The sequence below is a fragment of the Stenella coeruleoalba genome (assembly GCF_951394435.1).
Source record: "Stenella coeruleoalba genome assembly, chromosome: 13".
NCBI classification, from domain to species: Eukaryota; Metazoa; Chordata; class Mammalia; order Artiodactyla; family Delphinidae; genus Stenella; species Stenella coeruleoalba.
In genome coordinates, this window is record NC_137159.1 from 66,069,766 (window position 1) to 66,083,836 (window position 14,071).

A 14,071-nucleotide genomic window follows, 5' to 3' on the forward strand; every position below is an offset into this window, starting at 1 on the left:
GGACACGGGGGTGGGAGACTGACTACAGAGCTCATGAAGCCATTAGGGGTGAGGCCGTAGTGACAGCGTCCCCAGCTCTTCTAAGAAGCTTGTATCTGAAGGGAAGAAAGAGGTAGAGGGAAAGTTGGACTAGGGGCAGGGATTGAAAAGTGTTGTGCAATTGTGCAGTTTTTTCCTTTTTCTTTTTAAAGACTGAAGACATCTGAATGACATTAAATGCTGAAGACAGGAACCATTAGTAAGTTCAAGTTTAAAGCTATGGTAAAGAAAGGGGACAGAGTTTAAATTGAAGTTTCCTGAGGGGGCAGAAGGCTATGGGATACATTGTGGAGATGGAAAAAAATGAAATGAAATTTTAGACAGGAGGATGAGCTCTTTCATTACAACAGGAAGCAATGAGTATAGATTCAGCTAATCTGTAGGTCTGAGGAAAGAAAGAGAAGGGAGTTCTGGTTTGATGGTGTCTGATTTCTTTGCCAAAGAAATGGGGGCAGGAGGATGGGCGCTGGAGTGTTGAAGATGGGCAGGGGAGGCTTAAAATTGCTACTGCAGAGAACAGGAAAACTGGCCAGGAAAATACAGAAAAACAGCCAGCACTGAGGGTTCTTTGGAGATCCGCAACTATACTGGGTTGGAGAGTGTCCATCCCCACCGCCGCCCACCACCCCACAAATCCATGTCCACTGGAACCTCAGAATGTAATCTTATTTGGAAATAGGGTCTTTGCAAATGTAATTAGTTAAACTGTGATAAGGCTGTACTGAATTAGGCCGGGGGCTAAATCCAAAATGAGTGGATCCTTGTAAGAAGAAGACAGACCCAGGGAAGAAGGCCACGTGAAGACAGAGGCAGAGATTGGAGCTATGTCGCCACAAGCCAAGGAATGCCAAGGATTGTTGGCAACCACTAGAAGCCAGAAGAGTCAAGAGAGGATTCTTCCCTAGAGACTTCAGAGGGAACGTGCCTGCTGACACATTGATTTCAGGCTTCTAACTTCCAGACCGTAAGAGAATAAGTTTCTATTGTTTTAAGCCAACCCAGTTTGTGGTAATTTGTTACAGCAGCCCTAGAAAACTAATACAGCAACAAAGAATTTATTTTGGCAGTAATCTGAATGCTTTGGGGGATTTTCTCCAGTGGAGCTCAAAGCCAGTGCAGGTAGAGCAAAGGCAGTCAGCTGGCGAGACCCAGGATTGCACGTCTACCAGGAGTGGGCACTAGGGCTAAGGTGCTGACGATACTGGCAAGAATATGGTTTAAAGGATGGGCCACAGAGTATAACTGGGACTGGAGAAAAGAGTGCAGGCAGGTGAATGATTATGAATAGGGAAAAAGAATAAAGGCATTTAGGGAAGAGAGATCTTCACGAGAGTAAAGAACAGCTACAGGGGGCATAACTAACCGACAGTTGTAATATGAGACTGTCATCAGAGAATGAGATGTTTAAATTTAATATTTAACAGGTAGAGCAAATCCAGAAGACAAAATTCAAAGTATGAAGCAGCATGGATAACGGGGAGATCAAGAAACTGAGCTCAATGTGTCATCACATACATGAAATTACCTACGAGGATGGCTTGACCAGGGATGGAGTGGAAGGCTAAGCCAGGTGCTAAGTCTCCTCTCTACACTGAAATGAAGGCTGAGGCAGAGAATGGAGAGACGGTTTGACTGATATGTGAGAGGAGTAAAAGTTGCTGTATTTAGACACAAAAGGCTCAAAAAAGAATCAAAAAAATTTTTTTGAACTCCAAGGTACATTAAGTCAGAGGTGAATTAAGAACATCATAAGGTAGTAAGATGTGACGATGAATTGCTTTCACTTGAGAGGGCAACAGGAAAGTAGCCACCCCACAGATGACTGAGATAACTTCTCTTATTTAGCTCATATTTCTCTTACAGAGATTGTAACTTGGCTGTTACAAAGTCACTCTTATATCTAACACTTTACCTTTATTTATGTCATTTAAGGAAGCCTAGAGTTTTTAAAATACAGTGATGTTGGTTCCTTATCAGGACAGCGATTGGTTCTTCCTTTCCCATGGGCATCAAGAAACGTTGTTTGAAAGAAAGATCACTGATACTTCATGATGTGCTTGAGAAGCAAAGGACCTCAATGAAGACACAAGACCTTAATATCAGGCTCTAGAATAGCTTTGCCAGTTCTTATGGATTCTAATCATTACAGAGGTCTAGGAACCTTAAAGCAGAAAAAAGTCAGGCTAATTGTCATCACTGAAAGATTTTTTCTTTCCTTAGGCTGCATCATCAACTATGACCAATTTTAGACAATAATTAACTAGACAATTACAAGAAGAAATCCAGAGAACCTTCTAGAATACTGTCAGAGTGTAGCCATATGCCATCAATCTCTGCACTATGAAAGCAGTGATCTTCTTTAAACTTCTTTAAGACTGTGGCATCTGCACCTACAAAACATAAGATATCCTGAATGGATTCATTAAAGTCACCAAGAAGCCCTCTTAAAAATAAGCCATTCTAGATATGAATCAGCTAACCAGTATACTTAACAACTGAAACAACAAAGCTGTTTTTGGTTATATGTATTGAGGGCTGGGAAAAAAGGGGAGCAAGAGCAGAGTAGGCAACAGGCTAACGGTGTAGAAAAGTGAGGTTCATGTATGCAACTGCAACACAAACTGGGCCATCTTTTTTTAAACTGAAGTATAGTTGATTTACAGTGTTACATTAGTTTCAGGTGTACAATATAGTGATTTGATATCTTTATAGACTTATTCCATTTAAAATTATTATAAAATTTTGGCTGTATTCCTTGTGTTGTACAATATATTCTTCCATCTTATTTATTTTACACCTAAGTTACACCTCTTAATCACCTTCGCCATCTTTCCCTACCCTTACCACTAGTTAGTTACCCACAGATAACCACTAGTTTGTTCCCTGCATCTATGAGTCTGTTTGTATTATATTCATTCGTTTTATTTTTTAGATTCCACATATAAGTGAAAACATACAGTATCTGTCTATCTTTGTCTGACTTATTTCACTGAGCATAATATCCTCCAGACCCACCCATGTTGTTGTAAATGGCAAAATTTCTTTCTTTTTAAATCGAAGTATAGTTGATTTACAATGTTGTGTTAATTACTGCTGTACAGCAAAGTGATTCAGTTATACATATATATGCATTCTTTATATATTCTTTTCCATTATGGTTTATCATAGGATATTGAATATAGTTTCCTGTGCTGTACAGTAGGACCTTGTTGTTTATCCATTCCATATATTGTATAATAGCTTACATCTGCTAACCCCAGCCTCCCACTCCATCCTTCCCCCAAACCCCTCCCCCTTGGCCACCACAAGTCTCTCCTCTATGTCCATGATTCTGTTTCTGTTTCATAGGTTCATTTGTGTCATGTTTTAGATTCCACATGTAAGTCATATCATACGGTATTCAGCTTTCTCTTTCTGACTTCACTTAGTATGATAATCTCTAGTTGCATCCACGTTGCTGCAAATGGCATTATTTCGTTCTTTCTATGGCTGAGTAGTATTCCATAGTATTCCGTGTGTGTGTGTGTGTGTGTGTGTGTGTGTGTGTGAGAGAGAGAGGGAGGGAGAGGCAGTGTGTGTGTGTGTGCGCCACATCTTCTTTATCCATTCATCTGCTGATGGATACTTAGGTTGCTTCCATATCTGGCTAAAACTGAGTTGTCTTAATACAAGTACAGTTAAATGGCTACATAAATTCAGGGAAGGGAGAGACTATTTCTAGCTGATAGAAGCAGGAAGCTTCATGGACGAGATGGCCAAAACTAGTAGTGATCCTTTTTCTCTCATCTTCTTGCCCATTTCAAATATCTCTATGTAATATTTCAGCAGGGAAAAAAACAAAACTAAAACAAAGTTAAAATCCTGAGTGATTATCCAAAGAAAACACCAGATACGATATGTACACCAATACCTAGGAGCCTGAAAAATCCAATGAGTGGAAATTTAACATTATAGGCAGACACTGGCACAGAAATGATGGCAGTTTTCGGCAAGATTTCCTTTCCTCCTTCCTCTGCATTATATTCACTTCACTTGATAATACATTGGCCTACTCTGGACAATGTCCCCAGACAGACCTAGAATTTGAAGGTTTTATCTGTTCTGACCACTCTTCCCCAAGGTGAGAGTGTGACATTTTAGCAGTATCTTGCGAGATACTGTGCTGGGGTTGAGGTAGGAAAACCTGGATCTAAATGGATGGACCAGTATCGCTGAAATAAGGAAAAAATTCAAGTATGTACGTGCTGGGCCTTGGGTAGGGGCAATGGCAATCAGGTAGGGAGTGCTGCTATTGCTGTGGTGATGCAGAAGACTACTTTTTACTGCACTTCAATGAACCAATGAAGCCTATGATCTTGGAGTTTATAAAAATGGAATTTGAATTGTGATTGCTATTTGTACTTCTATATCCATATGGCAAAAGAGGCAATTAGAAGCATCTGAGAAACTTCTGGTTTAGCTCCTCAAATGAATAATACCAAATAAAATTCTGTAATACAAATTAATTAGGATCTAAATACTGAGTTTTATTTTAACAATAAGCCACAACAATATCCTCCTAATTAATACACAATAAATGACTAGTTATATCTGTTAGCTAACTTAGCTATGTCTTAAATTTGTGTGGGCCAACACTTTAGATACCCACCCACAAAGGAGCTAATTAAAGTACAAAATAAAATGAACTGGTTCATAGAGAGGTCCATCCACCACTCTTATATAATCTGGTGGATTTACTTCATTCATTAATTTATTCATTCACTTTTACTGAACAACACAGGAGCACTGCCCTAGGCAGAGAGAGAAAGAGAAACAGAGACATTGACAAACTCATGATTCTTACCCCAAAGGAACCTACAATCTAGGAAAGAAGATAAAATATATTTGCAAATTACACAATTCTTAAGAGTGGTTCAGCTGTTGTAGAAGACTGGAGGGGGATAGATAGCACTGCCAGCTGAAGAGGTCAAGAAATGATCTACCTGAGCTGGGCATAAGAGAACAGGTAGGTTTGAAGAAAGGCAGAAGACATAAGACGGTTGCAGAAGGTGAAGAGAAGGAGTGAGGTCAGTGCAGGGCAAAGTGAGTCTCCACTTTGGATGGAGCTTAAAGCTACAGTGGGAAGTTAGATTGGGCCTGTAGCACGAGGTCGGAGAGCTCAGCAATGCTTTTTATTGTTTTTATCAGCTTCCTTTTCTCATTTTCCACAGCAACTATTCCAAACTCTCATTATTCACCTCTGTCCCCTCCCCTCCCTACCATAATCATCACATTACCACGTAACCTCTGACCTGATAGAAGAGCCTTTCATCAGAGCACCCCTCACTTTCTCACCCTTTACTCCCCAAACCAAAATATATATTCAAGTTCAGCCTTGCTTCCTGCCTTAGAAAATGAGGAATCCCCTTAAGTTTGTTTCTGTTCCTAACCCCTCCTGATTTCTCAGAAAATTTGCTCCATCATTCATCCATTTCTCGTCCAGCTTTTCCTCTATTAAGTTTTCTCAGCCTTTAAAAACACTCACCTCCCCTAGTATCCTTGATGTGGCTTCCCCTTCTGTTGACTGCTCCAGCTCTCTCTTCTCCTTTATCAGCAAATTCCCTGTAGGAAGCATGTAAACTTGCTGTCTCCACTCACTCACATCAATCTGCACTCCACTCACATCTGGTTTCTGGCACCCCCATTCCTGTGAAACTACTCTAAGGTCAACAAATACATCCTAGTGTTGTACCCAGAGGATTCTTCTAAGGCTTTATATCCAAAGATTCTATTGGCACCTAGAATTTCAGATAAGTTGCTAATGTTTTAGAAAATGAATCCATCAAAGTCCACGAGTATTGAACTTTGCAAATTGGCCAACTACTGCTGAAAAAGATTGATTTAGATGAAATCAATATTTGTCAATACATATCAAGGGACTCCCTATCTGGGTTTTGAACGTTAAAAACAAGGTTTAAGGCACAGCTATTAAAGTTTGGGGTAGGTATTAGGGGATGGGGCTTAGATTTTATGGCTAACTCTGTAGATCACTAGGGGTGACAGGCACTAAGTAAGTGGTCCCACACACAAAAAAACTGCAATATAAAATTATGGCCATTTACAGCCATACACAGAAAAGGCAAGATTTTTTTAAGTCAAAACCATTTGTAAAAACACAAATAAGATATTTCTCCAATGATTCTTTCTTAGGAAACAGCTTTGTAATTAGGATGAATCATACTTTTTTCCTACTATATGCCATCATACAGTTCTGCAAATACCTCACTCATGGATCAAAAGAGATGTAAAAAAAACATGAGATGCAATTACTTATACTGAGTCTTCCTTTAAATTGAACATAATTAATACAGAAATCTCAAAATAAAAGACTATTTTGGGATGACTATGGTGATGGAAAGCCAACAGATCTTATTTTATCTGAGAACAAGTAGTAAACTGCTTAGGAAGATAATCAACTCTCTTAGAATACTAAGAAGGGAACAATTTACTCACCAGTCCCAGAATATTTATAGTCCTAAATACTACCTTCACAACTCCCACCATTTCTGACTCCTTTTATTTTTCACTTTGTTAGAAGTGAGACTTCACAACAACCAAGACTACCTCTCTAACTCTAGCTCTTACCACTTAAAAGGATGAACTTTGGGTTCCAGTCAGGGCAGTCTCCAACACTGGATCTCCAAGCCCGACTGTACTCTCCCAGTATCTTTAGCAAATCAAATCCTGTTGTTCCTCAGGATCTAATTCAAGCCCTGGTTCCCTAAACTCTCCCCTTGCTCTGCCAGTTCACTTCCACCCTTCTCTTCTGCCTGGTATACGGTCTCCATGGTACTTGATCATACACTAACTTTCCAAATGTGAACACACGAAGATGTTCATCACAATTTTTTATTTTCATGCTGTCACCAGCATGCCTTAATCATATAGTATCAACTATAAAAATAGGCTTTACCTAAGATTCAGATTATTTGCATTTACAGAAAAAAAGGTATTTTCTTTAGAATATCTAAATACAAACACCTTTCATCATAATTTTAAATTTAATGCATACAGGACAAACTTTATGACATGCTTCCCATTGCCCAAATTCTGTTCATCTGTCAAGTCTAAACAAAAGTCAGTATTTCCCATCAAATCCTTCCTAATTTCAGTTCTCACCAATATCCATCCCTAAGGTATTAAACTATAAGCCTTCATTATGACTGATTTAGTAACATAAGAGGCAGCTACAGTCTACTTGAATTATTAAGGAAACTAATATTGGAACCAACATATTAATGATATTTTTACTGATCAGAAAGGTTATTAATAATTTCGTTAACAAAGATTAATTCGTAAACTATTTGGAAACTTTGCTTGGATTACTATTATGAATGTATTGTGGTTGTTAAAATTCTGTTCTGGATGAAAGCAAGTAAATCCCCTGACCCAGAAAAGAATGTTCAAAGTAATTTCCATATACTCACACCAACAGTGCGAAGTGCCTCTCCTGACTGGAAGCATATCAGGGCCAAGTGGCAGATCTTTTATAATAACAACTAACAGCAGTCTGCAAAAATAGGAACAGTTTGTTGTCCAGCTTTGAGGAGTGCTAGTTAACCGAACTCAGTGAGATCTCCTACCCAAGAGCAGTGATAACCGTGCCCAGAAAAGACATTGACTAATACTTCCTTTTCTGCTATAAACTAGCTCATCAACATTGTAAATCACCAAGAGCTTAGTGCAATGAGTAAAATCTAGGACGACTCCTTATGCCTTGACTTCTAAGAAGGTCACTGCTAAGGTTTATGTTTGACTGAAGCAGTTTTTCTTCGCTTGGATAATAATACGTCTTCCCCTCAAGCCCTATGCACACACATACTTTAATACCTGGCTTTGACACCGTGAGCCATGTTTTTCTTATTTTATCTTCTGCTAAAGGCCATTTCAAATCTATGAGGAAATGGGAAAGATGTAAATCATAAATAAACTATGAATACAGGATTTTAAAACTTTTGTACAGCAGTCTCAAAAGTTTTGTCAAAATTTCCACATGGAACCCCAAACTATTTTCAGACTACATTTATACAATGCAAGATTAAGCCAAAGAATGCAGAGTTTGGGGAGGTAATATCTATCAAAGCAAACAGTTGTTAACCTACAGATAAGACAACTCTCAACACAAATTTCTCATATTTAACATCTAAAAATTATGTAGCACCCTCACTGTATCAAAGGCTTGTTGTTTAAGTCTACAAATAACCACACACTGTAGATTCTTTTAAAGTGTGTTCTATATAATAAATAACAAGGAATTACAGACAGCTGTTTACTTAACAGTACTCAAGTATTTGTGAGGAGTATCTTAGTCACCACAAACAGGCATGTAACATGAGCAACAGAGAACAACAAAGACAAGAAGAGCTCAAACAGGACACTTGCTGTTCAAAGATTTATGACGGCAACTTTTATTCATGTAAAGTATTAGAACGAAGACAATCCAACACATTGTAGATTGCTGTTTTTTACATTCAAATGAGACTATGCCTGGAAAAGGCACTTGATAAAACAAAGGTTAAGAAATAAATGTACGTTAGTGGTTATATTTAATTTCTCTTTCAATTATTATTCCTTATGAAAAAGATGACTAAGTCACAATGAAAATTATTATGTATTAAGTTACTAATTATCACAAAATAAACACACTAAAATAGGCATGTTGTATGTACATGCATGCTCTGACAAGTCAGTATTCTTACAAGAAGGAGAATACCTGCAATTTGCTCCATGTGGTCAAATGCAGTACTTAGGTGCAGAGAGAATGAAAGCTATTGAGAACACGTGTGCTTTCCTCTCCTACATAACTTTGTTATGAGAAAGCAGGTGAATTAGAAAGTTACTAACATACTTTCAACACCTTACATTTCATGTAGCATAGAAAGGCCAACTTAGGATAACTGCCCAGGACTTGTTCTGCTCAGTCCAGATTCTATGACAAAGTACATTTGGGCGCTCTTAGAAATCAAATGATAAATACAGGGATGCTTATATTATAAAATATATAATAGTAAATGTAAACATAATTATTTTATATAATTATGCAAAATAAAATGGAAAAAAATTCTTTCATTTAGAAAGCTATTCAGATAATTTTCAACATTAATAAGCAAATAACTTCTATATTTAGTTTCATGTTCCTGTGGCACTGATTTCTGATCAGAATCTATTTTTAAAAAGTGAGGGCACATGAACTTGGTTTGCATGTGCACACGCATAAGCACACACTCACGCACACCAGCAAGGTCAGTATTGTTTTAACAATACCTTTGCAATACTCAAAACAAACATCAATTTATTTAAAAACAAAATCAAAACGAGAAAAGGTCCTAGCAACTGGAAAAAATATAGAAAAACTATTTTGAATAAGAAAAAAATCTATAAAGCTAAAAGAGAAAGGGCATAACCTTTAAAAATATGGAAATGGGACACATGCTCAGAAAAAAGGAGAAACAAGTTAAAGCTGTAAGGCTTTTAGGACAAGCCCAGAAAAGAAAAATGATACATCCACAATGAAATTATATACCATATAAAACAAAAAGGCAGGCATAATTTCCTGTTCAGATGAATTTCTGGATTAAAGTGTCCACAGAGGTTAGATTCAGGCCAACATTCTCAGCTTTGGTGAGAATAAACTTTGATTTTCATATGAACAGGAAGCTGAAGTATGATATTGTTACATACGTTGTGCACACGCACTGAAACTCTTATTTTGCTTCAAAACAACATTATAAGGACATAAAGATTTGGTGCTTAGCTGCCACTCGGTGAGATAACACCATTATGGCAGAGCTGCCAGCATTCTCTGCTGTTGGTTCAGCTGTCTCACTAATGCTTTCAGAAGGAAAAACTGAAAGAAGGGTTTAATGTATGTAACAATATTCTTTACAGTCAGTATACAGCCTACAGAAAGTTATCACTCGAAGACAATTCCACAAATTTTACTTACAAAGCTTCTTCCACAATTCTAAATTTTAAAATAAACATATTTTGTAAGTGTCAACAGTTATCAGCATTTTTCAGTGTACTACTCTTAAGAAAATAATATAAACATTATAACAGAGTATCAATACTTAGGCATTTTGAATGAGTAAAATACAGCTTGTATATAATTTTCACTCATTTGTGAAAATGGTAATCTCACCAATTGGAGAATATGTATTTTGAGGATTTTTATTAATGGTGCCATAAGACATGAACTCATCACTGAGGCTCACCTTTCACACTAGTCGGCATTTATTATAGCTGGCCGGTGTTAGAGAAATAGTACATACCCCCAGAACAAGATTTTTCTCCTACTGAAGTCAAGTGGTACAGAGAAGCACAAGGCTGCAATGACTGTCTTCTCAGGACTATCTCAGAGGCTGAAACTCGCTGAGTAGAAATACTAATAAACCGGGAAACATTTAAGAACCACAATTCCATACTGATTTTTACATGATCAAATGCCAAGAGCTTGTTCATGTAAGTTGCAAATAATATGCTTCCGTATGTCCCTTCTAATAGTATAGATAATCTGGGGGGCGGGGAAATCAGCCTTACATGTATCCTACAGTGAATACTGAAGGTGGTAGGGGGCATTACTAATCACAAGTGCATGTGTGTGAGATGCTGAAAACAGCAGCTACAAAAATTTGTACAAATCTATACTGAGTACCTGTAATACTCATGACACTAGGACCTCAGCTATAAAAATCAACAAAACACAGCACCTACCCTAAAGGAGCTCAGAGTCCGAGTGAGAGATGGACCAAAAAAGAAAAAAAAAAATCACTGATTACAGAAAATATGAAAAAAGTGACTGACAAACGCATGGAATATGATGAGAGTAAGAAGAAAGAAGCCCAAGAACCTGGTCAAGAGATTGTCTGAAATGTAAAGGGCATTTGAACTGTCTTGAAGGACCAACAGGAGCTACCCAGATGACTGGGAACAGTTCAGGAAAAGGAATAGCATGAGAAAAGCATGTTCGACCTGGCTAGAACAGAGGACATGGAGTTACAGCCAGAAACAAGGTGAGAACGGCCACACAGACAGGCACTGAGCTTCGGGCAGTGGTCTACTGACCATGCGCAAGGCACCATTCTGTTAAGTACTGCAAACAAAAACACATGAGTCTCAACTGTTTTCTGCAGGCCACACTGGCCACTCAGCTCAGACGCAAAGTCACCTTTAGTTCCTGAGTAAAACCTCAGCAGGCTCAGCTTCCCTAAGAGAAGCCTATACCCATTTCCACCTACGAGTAAAGCCCCTGGACCTGTACTTAGCTCGTGATACAAAATATCTGCACAGTAGATGCTTTATGAAGAGTAACCAAAATCTGTACAAACCAATTCTCATCCAAAGCTCAGTGAGTAAAATACCATTTGTGGAGAATGATTTGAAGGACATGCGGTCTCTCCACACCTTTAGAGTTAAGACAATGTTTGGAGCTCTTATGAGGCTGTTTTTACTGAACTACTCTTTCTCCTTCTGCCATTAGCCCATGTGGGCAAGCGCTCTGAGGCTACGTGGAACAGTTAACATTAAAGATGCTGTGAGGCTGCTGGGCACGACAGTGCACAATGTCCTCTGTGAGGAACCAAAGATCTTTCTCTCAAGTCCTTCAGAAATGGTCATGCTTTTTCCGAGCATGTGGTTTGCTTTAACCTTATGGCCCTTGTCAATGATACCATTCAGTTCCCTTATACAGAAGATGCCAGAAAGCTCAGGACCAATTTATAGACCTATATTTTATAGGATTATAGAGCTTATATCATATGTCTTATGTATACAGTAACCTTGTAACATATAACCTGTCTATTAAATTCATCCCTTTATTGTCCCTTTACCTTAATTTTTTTTTTCTTATGTGGTGGTGCTGCCGTTATTGAACATACATATTTATGTTTGCCACTTTAAATCTTTATTGGAACATAGCAGGGTATAAAATTACAGCAATCAAGCAGCTGATTGGTTCAAAAAATTTAAAGAGTATCTTTTATATGCCAGGTCTCTGCTGAAGGCTAGGATAAAAACTGTCAGTGGACCTGACTCGATGCTTATGGTCAGGAAACTGAGAGTTATGGACAAAATGGATAATTAAACAAGTGATAATACCATAGGAAAAACATTTATATAGGGCAAATATAGTAGGAAAAGCATTCACATAGGGAACACAGAAGACGAAGATACCTGGGAAGGCTTCCCAAATGAACTATTATCTAAGCTGTGACCTCCAGGCTGAGTAGGAAAAGTTCTGCTATAGTGGGGAAGGCTCAGAGTACAGTACACTCTGGGCAAGGAAAGCAGTTCAGTATGTCTGGGATAAGTGGTGTAACTAAGGAGACAGCAGATAGGCCAGAGAGGTAAGCAAGGACCAGGGCACAGAGGGCCTGGCAAATCATGTTAAAGAAGTAGATTTAACCTTGGAGCATTGTGAAACCCAGAAGGTTTTGCCGGGTGCTGACACAATCAATCAGATTTGCACTGTAACATTTATTGAGCGCTTGCTGTTTTCCAGGCCCTGTGCTAAGTGCTTTCTGTGCCTGACTATACTGAATCCTCAGAAGAGTCCTATAAAATCATAGAAAGTAAGCACTATTATTACTCCTATTTTACAGAAGATGAAAATGAGGTTTAATGAGGGAAAGGAATCTAGCCAGCCACACTCCTAGTCCTAGTGAAGCCAGGATTCTAACGCAGGTCTTTGGACTCCAGGGCCTGAGTGCCTAATTTAGTGTGCTGTCACATTCATTTAGAAGAAGGCTTGATTGATAATGATGGTAATGACTCTGTGGTGTGAGGAATATAGGAGGAAAAGCAATTTAGGGGGAATGACAAATTCAATTCTGAACATACTGAAGTGCCTGCAGAACCTCCAAGTGGCAAAAATCACATATATGGCTCTTTAGTAAGAAAGGGCTTTTGGACCAAGGGTTTAGAATTAGGAGTCATGAGCACATGGATGATCATTTGAGCCACCAACCTGAATGACATGTCCCAGGGAGAATGTGTGGAGTGAGAGAACAAAGGAGCCTGGGAGAGTCTTGTGAGGAACATAGAGAGGACTGAAGAACCTGCAAAAAAGTCTTGAGAAGTGGCCAGAGAAGTAGGAGAAAAAATGACAAGCCAAAGGGAGAGCATATTTCAAGAAGAATCAACAGTGCCAAATGTTGCTAAGAGGAAAATAAGTAAGAATGGAAAGGTATTCATTAGATTTAGAAATAAAATCTTTGTTCTTAATGGCTTAGGTGACATGGCTGTTGCTGTCCTTTTAGGAAGGTAAGAGGTAAAATATATTAAAATGGCTATTAATATAAGATCTGTGCCAAGTCCTATTAGAGAAGAAAAAGAGATTCAGTCCAGATGTCTGCCAGCTGGGGGAAATGAGAATGGACTCTTAGAAGAAGATCATTAAAGGAAAAACAGCATTTGGAGATTAAAGAAAAGAGCAAAGCCTTGCAGGTTTTAGCCTGGACAGATATAACCAGAGGCAAAATTCAGAAAGCATAAGGCACAGTCAGGAATAGTCCATTAATTCAAATAGGTTGGCTCATACAGCATTAGTGGTAAGATTTAAAAAGTAGATTGGAACCATGTTATAAAGTCTTCACCAAGGAATACGGAAGTAATGCACATATTTAAATGCCTTTTCTCCCTGGAAAATGCCTAATTATTCTTTAATTCTCAGCTCATGTGCCACCTCTTCAGTGTCACTTTAAGTAAAAAAAAGACTAGCCTTTCTTTATGTGCTTAAGTTACTTTCTATTTGTATCTCTTATGATAATGCATTTTAATATTTCCTAAACTTGATGATATTCAAGGGAATTGGGTGTGTCTTGGTACTGGCAATATCTCAGCAAGTCAAATAACATATGTGCCCGAGAAGCATTTTCTGAACAAATAAACATACACACAATTACATTAGAGTGGTACTTTATGAAGACTGACTGTTAGCTGTGTGCAGTATGGATTAGCAAAGAAGAAACAAGAGGCACTCCAGTGAGAAAGCAAG

At 38.3% G+C, this 14,071-nt stretch overlaps 1 protein-coding gene across 2 annotated transcripts in view; it reads right to left on the reverse strand.

Moving 5' to 3' along the window:
* Positions 1-14,071, reverse strand: part of LCLAT1 (lysocardiolipin acyltransferase 1) — a 192,815-nt gene that overhangs the window by 57,536 nt on the left and 121,208 nt on the right. Inside the window, exons 6-7 of one of the 2 annotated variants that reach the window (XM_079940668.1) lie at positions 7,909-7,971; positions 5,564-5,640 (exon numbers count right to left, since the gene is read on the reverse strand). The exons of the other annotated variant lie outside the window; for it this stretch is intronic. Of the exons in view, the coding sequence (XP_079796794.1) occupies positions 5,564-5,640; positions 7,909-7,971 (140 nt within the window). The remainder of the gene's footprint in view (positions 1-5,563; positions 5,641-7,908; positions 7,972-14,071) is intronic. 2 annotated transcript variants of the gene reach the window in all.